We start from the raw sequence: 22,200 nt of genomic DNA on the forward strand, positions 1-22,200 counted from the left end.
GAAAGTACAGATTATGTGAAATTTTAAGGCAGTTTTACCTGAGCGTGTAGGTTGTCTTATGTTGGTATTCCTGCAGAATGAAATTGGAATCTACAATATTCCTTTTCAAGTTGGTTTTGAGGGGTTTAGGGAGTTTTTTTCCAACTGTTTTTCAAATCAAAACTGATTTTCTGGAACCTATTTAAGTGGTTTGATATGTGGAATACAGAACTTGGATTGTTTCAGTGACGTGTCATACTCTTACCCTTAGGACTGGTACTGGGAGGTTTTACATTTGTTTAGTGAAGATGTATCAAACTGTAACCCAATATGTAAAATAGCCTTTTTTTTCTATAAGGTCATATAAAATCATCTAAAACCAGTCTTATCACAAAAAAAACCCAAAAAAACAAGGAAGTATTTCCCACAGTTCTGCATCCATCTTCAGCCATCTTGTAGATGTTGTAAATAAGAAATCAACAGATAAGAGCTGGTGTTGATTTTTTGTAGCTCAAACAGAATAATTTCATTTTGTAAGAAGGTTATGAGTACTCTGACTGATGTTATCCAGGCTGACTTGGAAAGTTAGTGACCATGGGATCTACACCAATAGTTGTTTAAAATACCTTCACATCATCAGTATGTTATTTTTTGGAAATCTCTCCTTTGTACTTTCAGGGAGGTATTGCTGGTTGGTTTTGCAGCATTTTCTTTGGGTGCCGTCTTTGTGCCCTAACAGAAGCGGTTTGTGGGGCCTTGAAGAGTCCACACCATTCAGATGACTTTTGGTATTTGCAGGTACTACGGAGCGGGTGTGTCTGATCCAGGGAACAGTCGAAGCACTAAACGCAGTTCATGGCTTCATTGCAGAGAAGATTCGAGAAATGCCTCAGAATGTGGCCAAGACAGAGCCTGTCAGCATCCTACAGCCTCAGACCACTGTTAATCCAGACCGCATCAAACAAGTGAGTTTTTGCTTGGGAATAGAGAGTCACAGCAGCTCCTTAGAAGCCTTAAAGCTTTAGTGCTGGAAGGGGTAAACATAACATGCTCTTTAACAAAATGTTATCTTAGACTTTATTAACTTTCTGATACTCTTTTTCCCTTGTAACTGACATGTTCCGTGTTTCTCAGCAGTTCTTTTAGACAGTGTTTTATAAATTCCAATGCCATGCTCTAATGTTTTTTTCGTAAACTTTTCTTTACTGTATAAGGTGATAATAGACCTCTAGGTCTTAGTTAAAGATTGCTGAATTTTAATCTCAAATGGTGAACCCTATGTAAATCTTAAGTGTTACTAAAAATCACAGATGAACTGAATGTTCTCTACATTTATGTATACAAATAAAAGAGAAAAGGTAACTTCTTTTTTAGACCCTAAATTAGATAATTTAATTCTTGCCTCTAAGAACTTTAAAGCATAAGGGTAATTCACTTGGGAAGTTTTTTACAAATTTGTTTTATGGTTTTTTTTGAGCATCTTTTTGCCTATTTTTTACAGGCTTCATTCATAATCTTTGGATACTGCAAAAACTATTTACAAGCTATTATTGCCCTTGTTCTTTATTCTTTGATTTTTCATACAAATTTTAATTTTAAAATTTTACTCTGTAAGGAGAATGGGAAATATGCATCATACAGGATTGAAAGTTACTAGTAAAATTTTGTCTTGTCTCTCTATCCTGTAGAGAAAAGATTTTAGTTTCTCATCTGTCCTATATGGGAAAAGATTGTTTTGTTCTTCTATGCTAGTAAGGTTCAATTTCCTATAATTTGGTAACTGTGTGCAATTATTTTACTTTGTATACAGTGACATACACAAAATGCTTATATAAAGATGTTTTTTCAGCAGGATGAGTTTGCAACAGACTGCTTTAGATGGATGAAACTGTGCACAAACCGTTTATATGACTTCTAGTATTTACTATTATTTGGTTTTTTTCTGTATGCGATAATTATGCATACAAATTACTCTAGATAATTTGTAAGAAAATATTAAAAAGAAAGCCCCCAATTTTATCAGATTAGTTTCTCAATTATTAGACATTAAAATGATTATGCCTGACAGATAGAAGAGGATCTGAAATTGATCTATATTTTGAATGGATTTTCTACTGATAAAATATTGGATTTTGTGCCAATATTTCTTAATCCAGTGGGAAATGAATCTTCTCTATTACTATAAAAAGTGGTTTTCCCATTTTGAAATGAAATGAAGCTAGTTTTTTAGGTAAGTCAGTAAGATCCTGAAAACTAGATTAAAGAGCTCTTTAGTGAAATGTCTAAATAATTACTCTGTTTGTCTGAAGATGATATATCTTGTTGTCCACACTATTTCTTCAGAAAATGTATTTGCAGAGTTGTTGAGGTTGTTTTTCTTTTATTTTGGGGGCTTGTTTTTTGATTGGTTGGTTGCTTTGGTTGTTTGCTCCGTTGTTGCTGATTTGTTTTTTTTTTCCTTTTTATTTTTTTTTCTCTTTTTTGAAAGTTTGTTTAGTTTGGGGTCTGTTGGTTTGAAATGTTAAATTCACTTAAATTCTGGAGGGATGGATTAGTGAATGCAGTCACTGCTAATGAAGCTATGAGAGACTAAAATACAATGTATACTAGCTTTGCATCTTAAAATATAAATATATTACTTGTATACATACAGGTGCATCATATAACATCAAATATTTGGGGACATGCATGTGCATATATTAAATAATTTTAACCACGATGAATTTTTTAAATTTTCTTTTAATGACGCAATATCTGTTTATGATAAATTAATACGTTGTAAATATTGACTCAATCTAAAATTGACTCAAACCTAAAATCCATTATTTTTACCAGGATAGGGAATTGTTAGCTTAGTTATTAGGTAGTATTTGGAGTGAATTAATCTGTCCTTCAGTGTCAGAGTATACTGTACCTTAATGAAAGATATAATACCTTGATTTAAAAATTTAGGAGAATAATATTTCATGAGAGGTTGTCGTGATTTAGATCTCCAGTGTTCTTATTTTCTTGATAGCACAAATATGACAATTTTATTTAAATTATTAGTAATATTTTAATACTAGTAATTTTGTTTTGGTTTGGTTTTGGTTTTTTGTTTTTTGGTTTTTTTTAATAAGCCTTATTATTTGTAATTTCTTCTTTTATGCAAAATTTTCCGTGGTTCTTCTTGTCTTAGAATATTGCCCAAGAACACTGACACACAAAGTGTTACATTGCAGATTGAAGAAAATTTAAAGTTATCTGAAAGAAAAAAAATTTACCTTCATTTAGGAACTCTAAAAATGTTTCAGTCAAAAAGAAGATGTAGTTTTCTCCCCATTAAGAAAGATACCAGTGGTTGAAGTCTTGCAAAGCCACTCATGTCTGTATGAGCATGCTGCTCTCATTTCTCTGTTGGAATTTCTCTGTCTTTGGCTGCTTTTTCAACACCCACCCTAGGGAAGGGAGCTCAGAAAGAAAATGTCTGGTTATAGATTCAATGAAGAAGGGCAGTATGTTCAGTCTTTGCTGACTACTTGAACTTCAGCACTTTCTGTTTTCTGGAAAGGCACGGACACAAGAGGCTGACTCTGGCCTGGCATCTCTCCTTACTAATGAAAATCACAATCTGAACATTCTGTCCCTTTAACTTCAGCTTTTTCAGCTGCTGAAGATTTGAAAGCAAATCCATATGCTTCCTTTTGAGCCTTCTCCAGTTTGTTTTTTTGTCTCTCCTAATCCTTTGGACTTATCAGTAGATACCAGGGAGTTCTCTCTTCCAAGCAGGTCTGATAGATGTTTAATTGACAAATGTTTGTATCTTTTATATCTACACAACATAGACAATCTCTGTGGATGTCAGCCATCTGTTATTTCTATAAGTATCATTAAACAATAACCAACTGGTTCCTATGCCCTTTTTCTTTCCAGAAACTGCTATGAGCATTTAGCCTCCTTTTCCTCTCTATTAATTAGTGTCATACAAACTCTTTCAAACCATATCATAACTCACAGGCACAAAAACATGTTTTCATAAGAGATCATGAGCCTTTGTCTTTGTAATCAACATCCAAAGCTTTAAATTTCACGTCTAAATTAATAGCAACTCTTATGAAAAATGGGAAAAGGTTTTTAAATTTGTTTTATCACCTACTTTAGAAATTATTACAACTTTTTTGTAGGCTAGTTAAATTTTCCTTCCAGCTTTCAGTTGTAGCAGGTAGCAGATGTTGTAGCAGCCTGTCCAGGAAGCGCATGGAAACAGAGATGGCCATTGCTGAACTGTGCATTTTATGGAAGCAAGGAGGACCTATCTTAAAGATGACTGTGCTTCAGGCAGGAGTTCGCACTGTTTTGCCTTCTGAGATCCCTTCCTACATGAATGATTCTTTGATTCTATGAAATGTTTAGGTCTTTTTAAAATGTAGAGAAGGATTTAGAATTTTCTCCTCATAAATCAAGGAAGAAAACTTTAATGTATAAATAAAACTTTCATATATAGAACTTCCAATTAAAGTTTTCACTGGAACTAGTTTCACTTCAGCTTTTTCAGTAGATAATTAATGTCTCATGAGTTAAACCTCTGTTTATTAATCATGGCCCCAGTTACTTTATTCAAAATCTACAAAAGTTATTGTTTGAACTCAGATTTGTGATTTCATATTCCTTTATTGAAAACAACTGCTTTTACTCCAGAAAAATTGATCAATAACAAAAGAGAAAGCTTAATAATCTTTAAATAAAAGCTTTTTCTTTTAATGCCTCTATAGAACCTGAGTTTAAGAATACACAGCTGAAAATATTGGCTTAAATGGAGGAGAGGGTTGTTGGTTTGGATTATGAGTTCTTCAGACTATAAAGTCTCAGTAGACTTCATAGAATCATGGAATGGTTTTAGTTGGAAGGCAAATTAAAGGTCATCTGGATCCAACCCCTGTGCCAGGAACACTAGACCAGGTTGCCTTATCCTTTGAACAGTTCCTAGTATGGATCATCCACAATTTCTCTGGTCAACCTCTTATGGTGCCTCACCACCATCACAGTAAGGTTTCCCTCTAATATCTAATCTAGATCTACCTGTTCCAGTTTAAAAACCTCATCCCTTGTCCAATCACTACTCTATCTGATAAAAAGTCTGTCCCAGTCTTTCCTATAGGCCCCCTTTAAGTGATGAAAGTCTGCTCTAAGGTCTCCAAGAAGCTTTCCCGTCTCTAGAATAAACAATGCCAATTCTCTCAGCCTGTCTTCAGAGGGGATGTGCACCTGTCACTGATCATCTTTGTGGACCTATTCTGGTTCTTCTCCAGCAGGTTCATGTCTCTCCTATCCTGAGAGCCCCAGAGGTGGACAGTCTCACTAGAGCAGAGGGACAGAATCACTTCTCATCCTCCTAGACACACTTCTGGTGCAGCCTAGCGTGCAATTTTCTTTCTGGCCTGCATGTGCACATTGCTGGATTGTATTCAATTCTTAATCCATCAATATTCTCAGAGTCTTTCTTCCTTAAGAAGCTGTCATTTGTTTCTTAAAAAGCCCATCCTTTATGAGAAACCTTTCTTTTCTTTATCATCCATTGAAAAAAGTCTGTCACCTAGATGAATCTTACTAAACTGTATAATATGAGAAAATTAAAGTTTTCATTTAAACAAAAAATAAGTAACTTCATAAATCATGGTGTCATCTTTTCATCTAGTTAAAAACTTATCATAAACTTTTTTCTTTTGTGAACAGAGGTGAAAAACCACACCAGTTGTCATAAGATATGCAGGGGTCTTCACAAGATGCAAGAACAAAAAAAAGCTATTTAGTTCTGTATGTTGAATCCAGTTGCAAAAGTTTTGTCTTCCATAAAAATATGTGTACTTTATCCTGTCCCTCATGTGCTTAATTCTGCTGGCAGATCACTAGTTCTATTTTCTGTTTCGTTTCAGCAATGTTGAATATAATCTCAGTATTTATGCAAAATTTTGTCTATGAATGCAGTCAACTTTGTAGCTGTTTATTAATTTTTCTGTGCTTCAAAAGTGGAATGAGAATAGAATATTTTTTTTGGGGATGAACAGCAGCATTCAACTTCACATCAATTTTCAGTAGCGTTTTGGTTCTTCAGAAAATTCTTACATTTTCTCATGCCTTCTGATGGCTTTGCAGTTTTGGTGTATCTTTCTGTATCCCAAAACATCCCAGAATGAAGAGGTAACCTTCTCTTTTAGAATGAATCTTAAACCCGTATCTTATAGGCTTTCTCATGGCTGTGCCTAGTTACATACTTCAGTTTACTGTTATTTCCATGTAACAGCGCCAGATCTCATAGTAGTTCTGTGTTGCTGTGACAAGTTTTGATGAAGGAGGAGGTCCTCATTCTTTTTTGTCCCTTTTGCTGTAATAGTAATTCTAAATTTTTCCTTTCATCCAGAATTGCTCTGGTGATCCAAATGGAACCTGGTGGTTTGCTTCAAGCTTCTTATCCCATCTTGTCATGGACAAAACATGAGATAATCTTTCTTCACGGTCATATTTAACCATACTTATTTCCTTTCTCAAAGTCAGGTTCCCATGAGTTCATAAATACAGATGAGTTACCTCTTAGTCTCTCTGTATTTCCCTATGCCCTGTCTCTTCTTCTACTCAAAAGCAAAACTAAATGCAAAGAGACTGAAATACAATCAAAATTTATTTGTTCTTTACAGAAACAAAAAGGTAGGAAGAAAAAATAGATCACTGAAGTCATCAAAGTAGCCTTTTTACAGTCTGAATTGTCAGCACGTTATTAATCCTTTATCCAAATTATATTTTTTGAAATGTGTTATTTATTCATACAGTCATCTCCAAGATATGAATCTTTCGGCAGAGTTACAGATTAAAGGAGATCACAGCAGATGTGAAGAAGACTCTCTGTTTAGCAAAGCAGGAGTCTGTTAAGAAAGGTTTGTCTCTGATATTGTTGAAAGCCTAGTAAGTCAGTCTTGTAGGTTGTTCAGAACAGTGGGGCCTTGCAGTTCTCTATTTCATTTTAACTGCAGAAGGTCTTAAGCTATTTAATACATTTTTTTTCAAACATAACACCTTTTCCTAAATTGCATTAAAATATCAACTTAAGCAAATTGGTTTTATCACAGTAATTTCAGTGATTAAAAGCACCAATATTAATATATGCAGGACTGAAACTTAGTATTAGGTTAGTCTTAATAGTTATTTATTGCCGGTAATGTTATTACCAAGATCTCCCTTTTTTGAAAGCTCTTGTGAGAAACTAGAAAATGGTAAGCTGTAAATACAGTCTCACCTTCACATTTAAATTATATTTTTTCTATGCTTTCATGTCTGTAACCCCATTTCAAATAATATTTAATTTTCTCCCTTTTCTTTCTAGTCAAAAATATATAAATATACTAGTAAGTACTGAGAGTTGATTGTCTCAGTACAGTTTTATTATTTATTACCCATGGTGTAAGTATTGAAATTTCTTTAGTGTAAATATGTATATAAGGGTGTCATAGTAACCAAAAGAGTACTCTGAGACCTTTTGAAACACCATGCAGATGGACTGCATGTATCTATATTGCTATGGTACAGCTATGTCTTCACTCTGTTAATCAAAAAATATCAAGAATGGAAATGTGATTTGACCATATTTCTGCACACCCTTTGGTGTATTGTGCTCGCTGAGAGAAGTCTCAGTATAGTCAATGCTTGAGCACAAAAAAGTAGTTTCAGAAGATGCTACAACTCAAATATTACTAAAATAGAATTTTATTTTAAAAATTAGGCTCCTTTTTAAGTACTTAAAATCTGTTTTCTCAAATACGCGTTCTAGAATGGTAAAGTTGGAACAAACAACCCTGTAACCTGTAACTCATTAATTGTCTCATAACTAGTAGGAAAGGTAATAGTATTTAAGAAAGCAGAGAAGTTTAATTTCATCATGGCTTAGATTATACTATTCAAGAAACACCTTAAAAAACACTCTGCAAGTTTTAGTAGTGGTGTGTGGTAGAAATTCTAACTTTTTTTCCTATAACATTGTCAGTAGCCGACCTGCAATTTCAGGAAATCCTCAATTACCATATGGAAGTAGCAGACTCAAAATTTGAAACTTGTAATGTAAATTCATCTTACAATTTCTAACCTGTTTATACGTCTCATTGTCAGAAAACTAACTACTAAATTTGACTGCTTGCTTAATGCAAAAGATTTGCCAGTTTAAAAGCAAAACCTCAAAACATTCTATGCTGCATAGTAAGTCAGAATATTGAGATCTATCTAACTTCTTTACAAAGCAATTTTGCTGAAACGTTTTTGCAAAGCAATTGAGACTGTATAATACTTATCAGCCAGTGAAAGTTCAATACAAACTCCAAATGCCTGTTTCTGGTGATGACTTTTTAATGTTTGAAAAATCACTTTGTGTTATTTTGATATGAGAGAAATAAATAGATGTATCTTCAGAATTACATGGAAGCTTGAAAAGAGATTAATTCTTACAAAACACTGTCAATTATTTTTTATATATATACGTGTTTGTGTGTGTATATATGTATATATATATAAAAATAAAAGTAGTTATGTCAGTAAACAGTGTAAGAGAGATCAAGCCTCAAATACAAACAACCTGTTATACAAAGGAACAAAGCACCAAAAACACAAGACAAAAAATAATTATTTTCAGTATTTAGCCTTTTTTAAAAATAAAAAGTGTTTCTCATAGTTGATTATTGATCATTAATACAGTCTTTGCTTTTAAATTTATTAATCTGGTTTTTTCCATTGTATTTTAAGCAAGCTTTTGCTAAAATAAATAATGAAGTGCTTCTACTTAGTAGATGTTATAGTTCAACAGTCACCTGAAATGATTATTGCCACTCCCTTTTTCATCATGGCCATATATTTCTGTGCTTTAGGAAGATTGATATGAAATGAAATCTGAGATGTTTCCAGTTTCATAAATCATCTGTGGTATCAGTGATTGTCATTATCCAGTGTTGAAGTGTTCTACATATTTCCCTATAAATCCACTAGTTAAGTTTGATAATGACTGTGAAGAACAAACTATTTTTCCTTTTAATAAGCAACCTAGCATACCAAAACAACATACAGTAGCATATGTGCTAGTTAGCAGTAGTGTTGATAACACAAACTATCTGTTTTCTGAAATATTTTAGTCAAAGTATATTAGCTTTTTTTTTATTTTGGGGATTTCAGAATGGAAGTTTAATACTTAGCTACAATAAAGAAAATCTAAAAAAATTGGAAGTATAAACAATTTTCCATTATTTTTAGTTGGGATTTTTTTGTTTTGTTTTGTTTTGGGTTGTGTTTTTGTATTTTTTTCCTGTTTAGACTTAAAAGATAAAAATCAGTTCATTGCAATTTCAGACTTTGGTAAGAGAAATACTGCATCATCTCACTAAAATCAGAAATATAATGCTATATCTGAACAAGCTTAGCCATGTACTACTGTGGAATCAGACACATCTTTTGCTAAATAATTCTAGACCCTCACAAATGGACCCCTCATGATGGTCCCATGTTTGGTACATAAAGACATGGGAGAATACTTTATAATTGCCTTGATTTTTACAGTGTGGGATGCCTGCTGACCAATAGCAGTTTGCCAAGCTGCATATTTTTTATAAGGTCCTATACGTGATATTTTCTACATAACCATCATGAGAGTCCCAGTTGGTGCTTAAACTGTTTTAATTTGTTTTTATTATTTTACAATGAGTAAGAAGTTGGAAGCACAAAATAGGGATCTGTTTCTTAAGGTTTTATTTTTCCTGTTTTGACTGCCTGTTTATGTACAAACTATGAAAAATGGATCTTCATACTGTTTAACATACATCTAAAATATTTGTGTGTGCATATGTACAAGCCCATATTTTGCTAATACATAACTTTATGCATTCACAGTGTCCCAGCTTTCTCATATGCATTAAGAGTTTTAGTGCAAAAGTATGTATACCTATTTTATGAGGGACTGTCAATGATTGTAAGTAACAGAACTGCTAAAAGTGTGAAATTTTGCTTTATTTATTTCTAAATAGTTTTGGTTAGTAACTATATTAGCATATGATAAATTCCACTGTATAGCACTTTAACACTTATTTCTTGACATAAAAATAGTGTAATTTTTGATATAATATTTATATATTGAAAAGATGTCACAAACATGCTTTGAATAAGTATTGTATGTTGTGTTTTGAAAATTGGAATTTTACTTTTTTACTACATTTATAAAAAGAATAGAAGAGTTTTTCTGTCACGATCTAATACTTTTAAAGGAGAAATGTGTATATAAAATTTTTAAACAGAGCAGTGCTTTTTTAATATGTTCAAGAACTAATGTTAAGCATATGTATATTATTTAGAAAAGATTATCAATAAATATGACTCCTAATTCTTTTTTGTGTTTATTTTGAACACAGAACTGTAATAAGCTATTGACCTTTGCTCAACTAAATGAACGTTTTTAAGACTAATCATAAATATTTTGTAGTTATTTGTTATGAAGGTATTAGTTGCTTGTTCATCCATCACAAGATTGATGCTTACATTTTTTCACCTGCTTCTAGATTAAAAAAGATCAATGAATATTTTAGCAGTTAGAATATTGCCAGAAACTCGGTAGCTTCAGCGTAACTGTTGTAAGGTATGGAACACAGTTTGCTGGCTCTAACTCTTTACTGTAGAATGGTGCTTTATAAAGTGCCAGAGTAAATGTCTCAGCTTCTTTCAGACATTGGCCTTGTTTGTTCATAGACTGATAACTGTTTCTAGTGTGCTCATTGAACTTGCTGGAATTTTTCTTTACTTATAGTCTTCATTTTCCCCAAGAGGATGAGAGAGGAAAGAATATATTCCTCATGTGGTCAGCATATTTTTGAGTATTTATGTGAGTTCACCATCTTGATTTCAAGTCATGAATTTGTTTTTACATGCATAAGCATGCATATTTACATGCATTATTTATCCAATTGACTTTAAATTCCATTAAGTTCCAATGAGTAGGAGAAAGATTTTGTCTTAGGCATTTTTTATTTCTTTTAATTTTCTGGTTATGTTATTTTGTTGGTTTATTTATTTTTTTAACTGTTCAGTCTAAGGCTTGTAAAGGTTGATTTGCTCCTGAACTGCTTTGTTCCCAGACATTGCCATCTTCCCCAACTACCACCAAGTCCTCTCCATCTGATCCCATGACCACCTCCAGAGCCAATCAGGTACAGTATCATCCTACCATCTACACCATACTTTTCACGGGTGACAGCTTGCAAACTGGAGAAAAAGATATGGTGGGTTAAGGATTTATTCGTTCATTCACATATATACACCCATAACCATAGATATCTAACTCTTGTTAGAAATTGGTAAAGTAAATGGAAAAATAATTTGCTTATTTTAATTTGTTTTGGTGGGCTTCATTAAAATCTCTGATGAAAGCAAAGTATCTTTTAAAATAGTTGGGTTGTTTTTTTTTCCATTTGATAAATTGCAAGGGTACAAAACTGGTGTGTTTGTAGACAGAGTAACTCTTGGTTTATATATGTTTGTGTATATATGCACATGCGTATTTACTTCCTGGATCAGTTTTAAATTATAATAGAATTACCCCTAAACCCATGCTTAAATAGCTGGAATTCAACACAGCAATGGCAAACTGACTTCTTAATTGCAGAATTTTGAAATGTTTGTGAACAGTAACATAGGGGCATTATTTAAATTTAAATATTTTAAATGAAAATTTAATGATGAAGAATTAAGTAAAATTAAATCTCTCTAAAAACATGCTAAACACATCGAAGTTTAATTCATATCACATTTTTAAATGCATAAAGTGTCCTTTTAGCAGCATGTTTATTCTACTGATTTATTTTTATTTTAACTGGAAAAGTCCATGTCCAGTTGATTGTGTCCACAAATTATCATATTATTTTCATCTTCCCTATAAAAGTCGTAAAAAATTGCTACATACCATGCTTTGTAGAACTTATTCATGCTTAAAAAATATCTTATTTATTTTTGATGTAGTGTTAAACTGAATGTACTTTTGTATTTGAATAATGTAAGTATTTAGTATATGCTGAGTTCCCACAGTCTGTTCCCACAGCTGAATGTTGCTATCAGATCTTGCCTAAATAACATCAAATATGAGAAAAGTTTACTTCACAAGCTAATTTCCCCTGAAAGTTAACACTGTTATTAATTACTGATTCTCTGATTATTTTTTTTAACTGCTTAGAACTTGCTGGTATATGAACAAACAATTTCACATGAACGGAAGCGTATTAAAGCATTATACTTTTGATCAACACATGACATTTATTGAAGGTGGTGTCAAACACAGAAAGTAATGGAATTTAGAAAGAAATTGTATAGATAGAGGCACTACTAAGAAAAATAAAGGTTGTGATATCCTTGACTTCAACTTAAAAGCCTTCTTCATCAGCCTGCTTCCATTCCAGCAACAGTTACTTGGCTTCATCATCATTAAATGACAAAGATGAAATCTTTGCCAACACCTAGGGATGTTTTATGAGCTCTGTTCAGCTTTTATTCTCCCTCTCTTAATTTCAGTATTTCGTTTATTTTAATTAGAAGGTTTTGAAAATGAGTGTAGAGATTGTTTTTTAAAGGGTTCTTACTATTTTTCTTTCACACTTTTTTAAGTATATCCTGATGATCTTTATTTAGAGAAAAAGGAAGAAATGCTTTTATTTGCAGGATATACAATTTGAGCATGTTAATTAGCATAAGAGAAGCACCTACTTTGCATCTGTTCTATGAATTTTATGTTATCAGAATTATAGTGTAGTGTATAAACTTTAAATGACCTTTCAATAGCTAAAAATACTTATGTTTATAGAAAGTTGTTCTATGAGAATATTGTCAAGTAATATAGCTAAATTCACAGGCTAAGTGACATATATGCTTTGTGTCCTGTCTGTATCCCAAATTACATATTTTAATGCATTTTATTCATAACCTGTGTTCAATTCAGTTTTCGTACGAGTAATCAAGACCTTTTTTGAACAGCATCAAAACTGTATATATGATGAAGAGTAATGCGTTCCTTAATTGACTTTTGGAACTGCTTTTATTATTAACTATTGAAACTTGTACAGGTTTATGATTATTTTATCCCTTCTCATATTTTCTAGTGATTTCTAGCCACTCCAGCAGCAAGCACAAAGCACATGATAAGGCAATTAAGGCCTTTCTGTTCATTCTGGTGATAAGTGACGTCACTGGCAATTGTTCCCAGGCTGTAGTGGTGATTAGCATTCAGCACCAGAGTATCCACAAGTATCTGCACTGCGGCTGTCACATAGAAATAGGTTCCAACACAATCATCTCAAACCTGTCGGCAGCCACATGAACTCCCAACAGGAGAGTATCAGAGAACAATAGTAAATGTTTGTTTTGATATGTGGCTGTGTAAGATGGCTCTCAATAGAAAATAACCGTTCAGGTATGGGTTTGCTCACAAGATGGTATATTATGATAACACGAGAGAGCTTAGTTAACTGGATGGATGTCAGGAAAGTCAGCATTAAGCTGTAAGATGAATTCACAGCACACTCTGTTGTGTGGATAAGGCAGCATATTAGGTTTAAGATCATTCAAATTTATGTAGTGTTTTAATCATGAGAAGATATGTTAAAGATTAGAAAGGTGATTAAGCAAGCTTTAAACAGTACATTATGCTGGGTTGCTGTTGGAGTGAGATTTTTAAGCTGGGCTGGAGGACTCCCCCATAAGTCATTGCAGTTAGAGAATTGTCAAGTCTGTGCTTTATGAGAACAGCTGATGCGAGCCTTGTGCTGTACAAGCGTGTCAGTTGTGTTCCCCTGACAGAGCTTGAACAATTTCTAGACATGCTTTTTAATACAAGAAGAAAATAGCTCTGCCAACAGAGGTCAGAGGAAGCTAGGCAGGAAATCTGGTGTGTATTAGATCTTCCTTTTAATGACTCACTTTGCCTCCATTCAGATGAGGTCATAACTCTTTTGTATGGCAGTATCAGCTTTTGATGAATTGTTTTTGGAAAAATCCAGTGTTCATGAACTACTTGTTTTATGATTCTCAAGGAGAGGATAGTCTCTAAAAATGCCTTATCTAGTGGAAGAAAATTTTCTTTAGAACTGTCATGTTTTGCATTATACTGAATTGCCTTGGGTGCAACAGAAACCTCTTCACTGGAAGTGTTTTTCTCTTTAGTTCTTTGTTCCGGGAAGTTATACATGTGTCAGTATTATTCTTGTGAATATTTTGTTTATTTTTTCAGTGGAACAAAATTGGACATTTATTCGCATTAAAAATCCTACACTGCAAACATCCCAAGGAAGAAGGAACCAAAGATGCAATAGAATTAGAGGCAATAAAATTTCCAATAACTCTTTTTTTCCCCCCTTCTGTCTGCCTATTGCTGAAACTAACTCAATCTTTCTATACTTCTGTTATAGTCTTTCTAAGCTTCTGTTACACCCTCACAAACTTGATTAGCTTTGTTTATAGCCAAACACTGATAGACATATAGCTATAGCAGTGAAAATGTTCTGCTGATGCCCCTGGAGCTGGCAGAATATAGCTTTGCTTTTATTTAAGAAGGAGGAAATCAATTTGGCTTCTCCAAAGTACACTTCAAGAGGTAATTTCATCTTTAAAGTGATAAATAATGCACTAAACATCATATAGAACATGCTTATTTTTCCTCTGTAGAACCCAGTGAAGGTACAAGTTTTAATTATTATTTTAGCAGTTGACTTTAGATAGACTAGTATTTCTATATTTAAACTCAACATATTTTTACTTATTTACTTTATTTTCTTTAAATATTTATTTAAAGATTTTTTTTTTTATTTTACTGCCTGCTTTACTGAGGTTACTTTAATTTTAGAGGGAGAAACACATAAAGCTAAGCTTTTATTTCTCCTTTGCCTATTTGATGTATACCTGTAGAGGACACTTGCATGTCTTCTTCTCCAGTCCTCCCTTTTGCCATGAAGTTGGTACCACTGCTGACCTTTGCTACTGGCTTAAGAGAATAAAAGGGCCAAAACACACATCCACACTTATTAGTGAGTCAGGAGAGTAATGGCTAAGAGGCCTTTTTCCTTGTCTTACAATTTAGATAGGCTTAAGCTTAGCAATAAAATAGGATTTATCATAGCAAACTTTGAGTCATTAACTTACTATATAAACCTTTTATTTTTGCTTTTTTAATAGCACTATTTTTTGCCATGGCATTTGTATTTTTTACAATTATACCTTCAATTTGGCTGCTTTGTTCTTGCACCTGAAAATCTTCTTGTATCATTTAGTACAATGTAATACAAATTTTGTGGAGTGCAGATAGGTGTAGATTTTGTTCATTCAGTTCTCGGGTTTGCTTTTTTTGTTTGAGCATTTATATCTCATCTTGTTGCTGCAATGTCTGTAATAAATAATACTTTTCAACCTTTTCACATGATGGGACTGAGCCAGTGTTCTTGGAACTGCCTGTACTCAGCAGGTACAGCACGAGCATATGGCTATTAAAATCCTGGTATTTGGAATTTGTGCTTTTGGCTCATATTGCCTCATTATTTTAGGCAAAGTCTATAGCTTGCAATGTGATATAATAGTACAGATATAACTAGAGACTGGGAGATGAATTGATATTTTAATGATCGATGCACCCGATCTCCCTCTCTGACTTTAATGAACCGCCCTATCCCTGATGCAAAATTGCTTGCAGAAGTTTCATCTTTTCATTCCTCACAGAAAGGTAGAATCTGAAAATAAAGGCAATCCATAAAGCATACTGGTAGCTTTTAAAGGGTTGATGGACTCACATTTGACATAACTTCTTGTGGGAGGAGGAAGAGATAGGAAAGAAAGCTTTGTTTCAGTCTTCTGTTATCATTAGGACATGGATCTTTAAAGTATGTATAATACCCAGCTTGAAATGATTTCTTAATTAGTATTTTAATGTTAGTACACAAATACTGAGCTTTAATGATGATCCCAGGATACTCAATAGCCATCGTAGGTCAGTGAGATGTTATCTCAATTTGGAAATTTGGTATGAGGCTTATTTAAGATATTGTGTCTTGGATATTTTAACTCTAATATTAATCTATTTTTGTTTCCCTGATTTTAATGTCAGTTGTTAGGGAAGTGTTGAGAAAACCTGTTTTCTTTAGAGGTCTTTGACATATTGACTAATGCTGGATGGATCACTTGATCTTTCCAAATCTCAGTACTGTGTATTAAAAATCAAAGTCAATATAAAATTATTTAACATTCTTATAAAAGGTGCTATAGAATTAAAAATGTGGTATAAATTTAATTTGATTATTAAGAATATTTGCTTTGGTAATTCTCTGAGATAACAATTTGACCTTTTGTGAGCCAATCTGATTCATCACTGATAAATATGGACATTTTATTTACATCCAGATGATGCTGTCAGTGGTCTACAATACAAACCTAATATTCTGTTTGAAAGAGCCTTTATCAAATACACAGTGTTTTATATGCACCATGATTAAAGTATTTAGTGAACAAGCTTGTTTTAGTTTAATAAGAGAGAGTTCCTTTTTTGATTGCAAGGTGCCTATGGCACACTGTGGATAGCACATAATAAATAATGTTTGAGACAGTATATCTAGAAAAGGCTAGGAAGAATTATTCTCCTGTTGATGTGAGAGGATTCCAGCAGGGGTTCCAGTGGTTTAGATGTAACCTTTCCTGATTCTTTTCAGCTGGAATCCTTCATTTAATGTCTAAACTCTAAGCAGAATTAACCTACCCTCCATGGACTAACTGTAGACTTTCTTCAGGTCCTCATGTTAATACATTACCTGTAATATATTTGTTTTGTCCAATGTATTTATTTTGTCCTTTAACCGTTTTTTCCAGTATTTTGCAGTATATGAGCTCAGTGCTTGTCTGCTTTGTTTCCTTAGAATATATATTTCAATTATATAAAATGTTTAAATAACAATTTAAAAAATCTTATATGCAATACAGTTTGGGGATTTTACTCTTATTGCCTGTTTCAATTTTTCCCCTTGGGACAAGTATGTAGGTAGTAATTTGGGTTCATATTCCATACTCTTTTCTTTTTTTCTCTCACACTGCACAGCTATTATAAGGGTCACTGTTTACTGTTCCTATCTTAAATGTAGGAGAAATGTCAGGAACTTTCCTGAGAAATGGGGAAATTGTAGATTCTCATTGCTAAGTCTCTGAAAACTACTGGCATGTCATTCATAGGATGTCATAAATTACCTGCCAGTCAGTCCTGTAAATAAAAATGTGATTCCATGTATCCTGTTGGAATTTTATGCTTGGCAATAATTAGAATAACTTAGTTTCCTATTTTATCCCCTTTTCAAAAAGATATATGTTCTCAGCATAATAGACAGAATTACTATTCCCTTCTATTAAAATGGATAAATGTCTTAAATCAATATCTCCTCATTGATCTCCTCCTTTTAAACTCTACCTGGTTGTTAGATTTTTTCATTGTTTTCCCTCCATAGATAAAAATCCAAAAGTAAAAAACAAAACAAAACCCCCACATATAAAAGAAAAAAAAAAGAGAAAGTCTGTGTTTATGAAGACTTAGATGATTTAGAAAACATAAAAATCTTAGTGTGACTTTATGAAAGCTGCTTTTGATTCAAATAATTTATTTTAAGTCATTATTGCTTCAGTTAAGATGCTGAGATCATTACTGTTTAAGTACATTTATGACTTTCATGGGTTTTATTCACTTTAAAATATTTTGTTGTCAACATGTAAAAAGAGGATGCTTTTTTGGATTGAATGCATTCTGTTTAGACTGCTAGGATTATCATCATCTTGTCTTATTTAAGTTGTTTAAGAGTTCAAAAAGTCCCTCACTTAATTTAAGAAGTTCTTTTATTCATGAATATTTGTAGATATGATATATAGGCTTTGGCATTTTTCCATGTCCCCATACTAAGAAAAGGTCCTATCTGCTTAGGAAAAATGATCGTTAAACATATAAATTTTGGAGGGCACACATTTTTCTCTTTGTCAAAATATGATAAAGGTTTTCAAATGTCCTTTGTCAAAGTGTGTTTAATTTCTGCATGTTCTGTGTTCCTTTTAAAGTATAATTCCTTTACCAATACAAAATTAAAAAGAATAGTGTGTTATAAAATTCCAAAATAATATCCATGTTCACGTTCTATCCCAGATAAGCTAGAGTGAAATTGCCAACACATTACTCTGTGATCTTACCAAGGTTAGCTGTGACTTTGAGTTCTTAATACTCAGATTTAGTATGGTAGATGTACTGTTTCATTCAGAACTGCTATTGGGTGAAAAATCCAGCCATATTCCCAGATGTACAGTCACTAAGTGCCTTCTTTGCTGTTTGAACAACTCGGAGGAAATAGAAGAGCAGAGCAATTTCCAGAATGCAAATCTGGGTGACTTTTTTGTTGTTTCTCTGCTGCATAATCAGTCACATAAAGGTTTGACTCCAAGTTTTCAATTATTTGGAATTTAATTTAGTGACTTTTAGGGAGTTCAGAATGTATATTATCAAGGATTGTATGAAAGGGTTGTGGAAAGAAACACTGAGCCTGTAGAGCTTACTACACCAGGACAGATCCTTTACAGCAGACTGTAATGTAGAAAAGGCAATACCATGTTTTTCTGTCAGGTGTTGAGTGAGACATGATTAGGCCTGGCCCTGGAAGATCCTGCTTTTTTGCTATCTGAAATACTTTCATTTTCACAAGCTGTTTGTAGGTGTAGCACTACACTTTGCTAGAGGCAGGCTGCTAGATGCATTGTCTGTCTTCTGCATGCTTTGAGAACTCATCAGATGGTGAGAAGTCATATATAGACGTGAGACAAAGCCACCAATTGTAGTAGGTCTCTGCCTGATTTGAATGAAAAAGGAATGTTCTTTGCAAATCATGGAAGCAGGTTGATGTATTGCACTATAGAGAATAAGATGTAGAAGGTTTTTCCTTTTCCAGAGGTTAGCTGCATCTTTTGGGACCTTTGCCTGAAGCATTGCACCCTAGATTTCAGATAGAATATATCAAAACAATATGTAACTGCATCTTATTCAGTAGTATTATCCCCTGGTTTGGGGCTTGTAGATATTTTCACATTTGTTGATTTTGGGTTTGGTTTTGGATGGTTGGTTAGTTGTTTGTTTGGTTTTTTTCCCTGAAAGCAAATTAGACCTCTGGCAAATAATACCAGATATTAAGAGGCATGGTTTGCAAATAGTGGATCAATGGGATTATTGTCACTCTAAGTCCAAGGGTTCACTGGCCTGTGATCTGCCAGTGATTTACATTTGAATCTTTGCAGCCTTGAGGAGTATTAGTCTGGAGGTACAGAGGGTCTGCTGTCTGTTTCATCCGTTTTCCCCTGCTTCTCAAATGGCACCTCAGTGAATGCAGCCTTGGAGATCAAAGTCTTGCTGAACTATTTTTATCAAACAATAATACACTTCTATGTGATAAATTACTCATTCAAGTGAACTTACTACCTGTGATTTGGATGGGGTTAGAAAAATTTGGTTGAGATTTTTATTTCTTTAAAGCTTCTGGAAGCCTGCAAATCCACTACAGTGTCAATTCTTCTTTAAATATTTTTAAGTAGCATAGTACATAAGCTCAGTGCTTCTCAGCTTTTTATGATTATCTTTATTTTTCACTTAAAAAACATGTAAATGCAGTGAGAATTGATTGACTTTATCCTCTTTATAGTAATTTTGATAACAAATTAACAGCTGCCCCCTACCCATGAGATACTGAAATGCAGTCTCTATGTGGGGTCTTTTAAAGTGCTGCAGTTAGGGAATTAAACTGGTTTATGAAATAGATTAGACTATGATTAATGTAAATGTAATGTAATTTTTACTATAGTAAAAAGTACTGAACCAAAATACAATACCTTAAAATCTACAGACCTGTGCTCATGTATAATTAAGTGATGCAGAAAAAAAAAGAAATCAAGTAAAAAGATAATCATTTCCTTGCAGAAAATTTGTTCATAAGTTTAAAATGTTTAATACAACTGTAAATATAGTCCAGAACCACATTGTTTTACAAACAGAAGGAAATAACAGTTGTTTGTTAAAGACATTTCACAAGTTGTATTTCACTTGTTTGCCGTCAATTTAGAGGCTGTTTTGCAGAAATTTCTGCTTTAATTATGTCATAAGTAATTAGATAATAAATTATACACATTACATTAGCAGTCACAGAAGAGACTGATTGGCTGTACACAATGTGTGTGTGTACTCTGATGGTTGTCTTTACTGCATCCAATTTCAAAGTAAACTGTAAGTTACCCTGGCCTGATGTTAAGAGGAACTCAGGTAAATCAGGGTAAGGAAAGGAGGAGACTGCAGCTTTGACAGGATGAAAGTTATGTTTTGAAAACTGAACTTAAGTGATACATTTATGCATTTAGTATACATATGCAAAGGATCACATTGAGTATTTGTTAAATAGAAAACAGGGACAAATGTAAAATGGTTAGTAAATCGATTTATTTCCTCACCTCCATCTCATTTTTGAGACAGTTCTTTAATTTTTTTATTTTTTTCTTCTCACATTTTTCAGTATCTTTTCTCTAAAAAAAAAAAAAGTCAGCTGTTCAAGCAGAAGAATATGTATATTGTGCATAGTAGTTGAGATCAGGGCAAGACTTGGATGCAAATTATTTTTCATTGTGTCTTTAACAAGAGATATTTAAATCAGATTTACTCAGATGCTGCCTTCAAATTTACTGTGTGTAAGGTATTCTTCCATGTTAACGCACACATAGTGTGTGTACACATTTGTAATATAAGTATAAAAACACATAATGTAAATGTGTTAATACAGCCATATTTGTGCCTCACAGCCTTAGTTTGCATGAGGAGTAATTTTTTTCCCCACATGAACATTTGTGTGAGATTATTTTCTATACAAAATCATTAATACATGCCAGTTATCTATATTCAGGTATTGCCTATGCCTAGTGCTTGTCTATAGATTGCCTTAATTAAATTTTTCTCCCCTTGTATGAGAAATATAACCCAGAGCACAGATGTAGGGAAACAATATGGTTTGCAAATACGTGGTTTAACAAGAAATATATGCAGTTTTCCTACTGAGCTGTGTATGTATGATCTAAATCCAGACTCTTCACATTTAATAAGGACTATTCAATTGTACCTTCACCTGTCTCTTGTAATTATAGGGATTTTTTATAATCTAAGTTGACTTGTAGAACTGACCTGAGTTAGCACCTATCAAACTTTTTGCCTCTGCTAACTCAAGTAATTGGTAACTTCTGTCTTGTCTCCACTTATTCCTGGTTTTTTGTTTTTTTTTTTTTTTCTCACAGCAGTAGTTACTTCTGGCTTCCTTGTGGCTACCTTGATTAAACACAGATAACTACAAGTTTACCAGGAAGTAGACAGACTTATAAACTAAAGAGATGAATCAGCTGGGGTGAATGTTAAATTCTAAGCCAGCCATCTACTGCTAGGTTGCAGTTAATTATATATTTCCTGCTACCTACAGTTTGATTTTACCTTATTCTGTTCTCTGATCCTGCTTAGAGACATAATGTTAGGCTCTGAGAGGAAGTTTTGAATTGAATTGTCAGAAGACTCTATTAGCATTAGAGAGCTATGGAGTCCTGTAGCATTGCTTATTACGTTTGGAGACATCACAGAATCTCAAAATCAATTAGGTTGGAAAATATTTTTCTGTCATCATCAAGTCCAACCAGTGATGTAACACCACCTTGTCAGCCCAGACCTTGACACTAAGTGCCTCCTCCAGTCATTTCTCGAACACCACCAGGGATGGTTACTGCGCCACCTCCCTGGACTGTTCATTCCAATGTTTAATTACTCTTTCTCTGAAGAAATTCCTTCTCGTGTCCAGCCTAAACTTCCCCTGGCAAAACTTGAGGCCATTTCCTTTTGTCCTGTCCCTAGCTGCCTGGGAGAAGAGGCTGAACTCCCACCTCACTACAACCCTCTTTCAGGGAATTTTAGAGAGCAGTAAGGTCTCCCTTGAGCCTCCTTTTCTCTGGGCTCCCTCAGCTGCTCCACATAGGACTCACTCTCCAGACACTTCACCAGCATTGTTGCCCTTCTCTGCACATTCTCTTTCTTGAGGGGAGGGGCCCAGAACTGAGCACAATACTTGCATGTGGCCACCTATCCATCCACCCATTAGGGAAACCATACTAAGA

At 33.5% G+C, this 22,200-nt stretch overlaps 1 protein-coding gene across 4 annotated transcripts in view; it reads left to right on the top strand.

Annotated features, from left to right (window-relative positions):
• Positions 1–22,200, top strand: part of NOVA1 (NOVA alternative splicing regulator 1) — a 146,451-nt gene that overhangs the window by 105,707 nt on the left and 18,544 nt on the right. For 3 of the 4 annotated variants that reach the window (XM_064424077.1, XM_064424079.1, XM_064424080.1), the window contains 2 exons: positions 778–944; positions 11,109–11,180. In XM_064424077.1, the coding sequence (XP_064280147.1) occupies positions 778–944; positions 11,109–11,180 (239 nt within the window). The remainder of the gene's footprint in view (positions 1–777; positions 945–11,108; positions 11,181–22,200) is intronic. The other variant, XM_064424078.1, reaches the window with a different exon arrangement.

This window comes from Passer domesticus, chromosome 6, assembly GCF_036417665.1.
Source record: "Passer domesticus isolate bPasDom1 chromosome 6, bPasDom1.hap1, whole genome shotgun sequence".
Lineage (NCBI taxonomy): Eukaryota > Metazoa > Chordata > Aves > Passeriformes > Passeridae > Passer > Passer domesticus.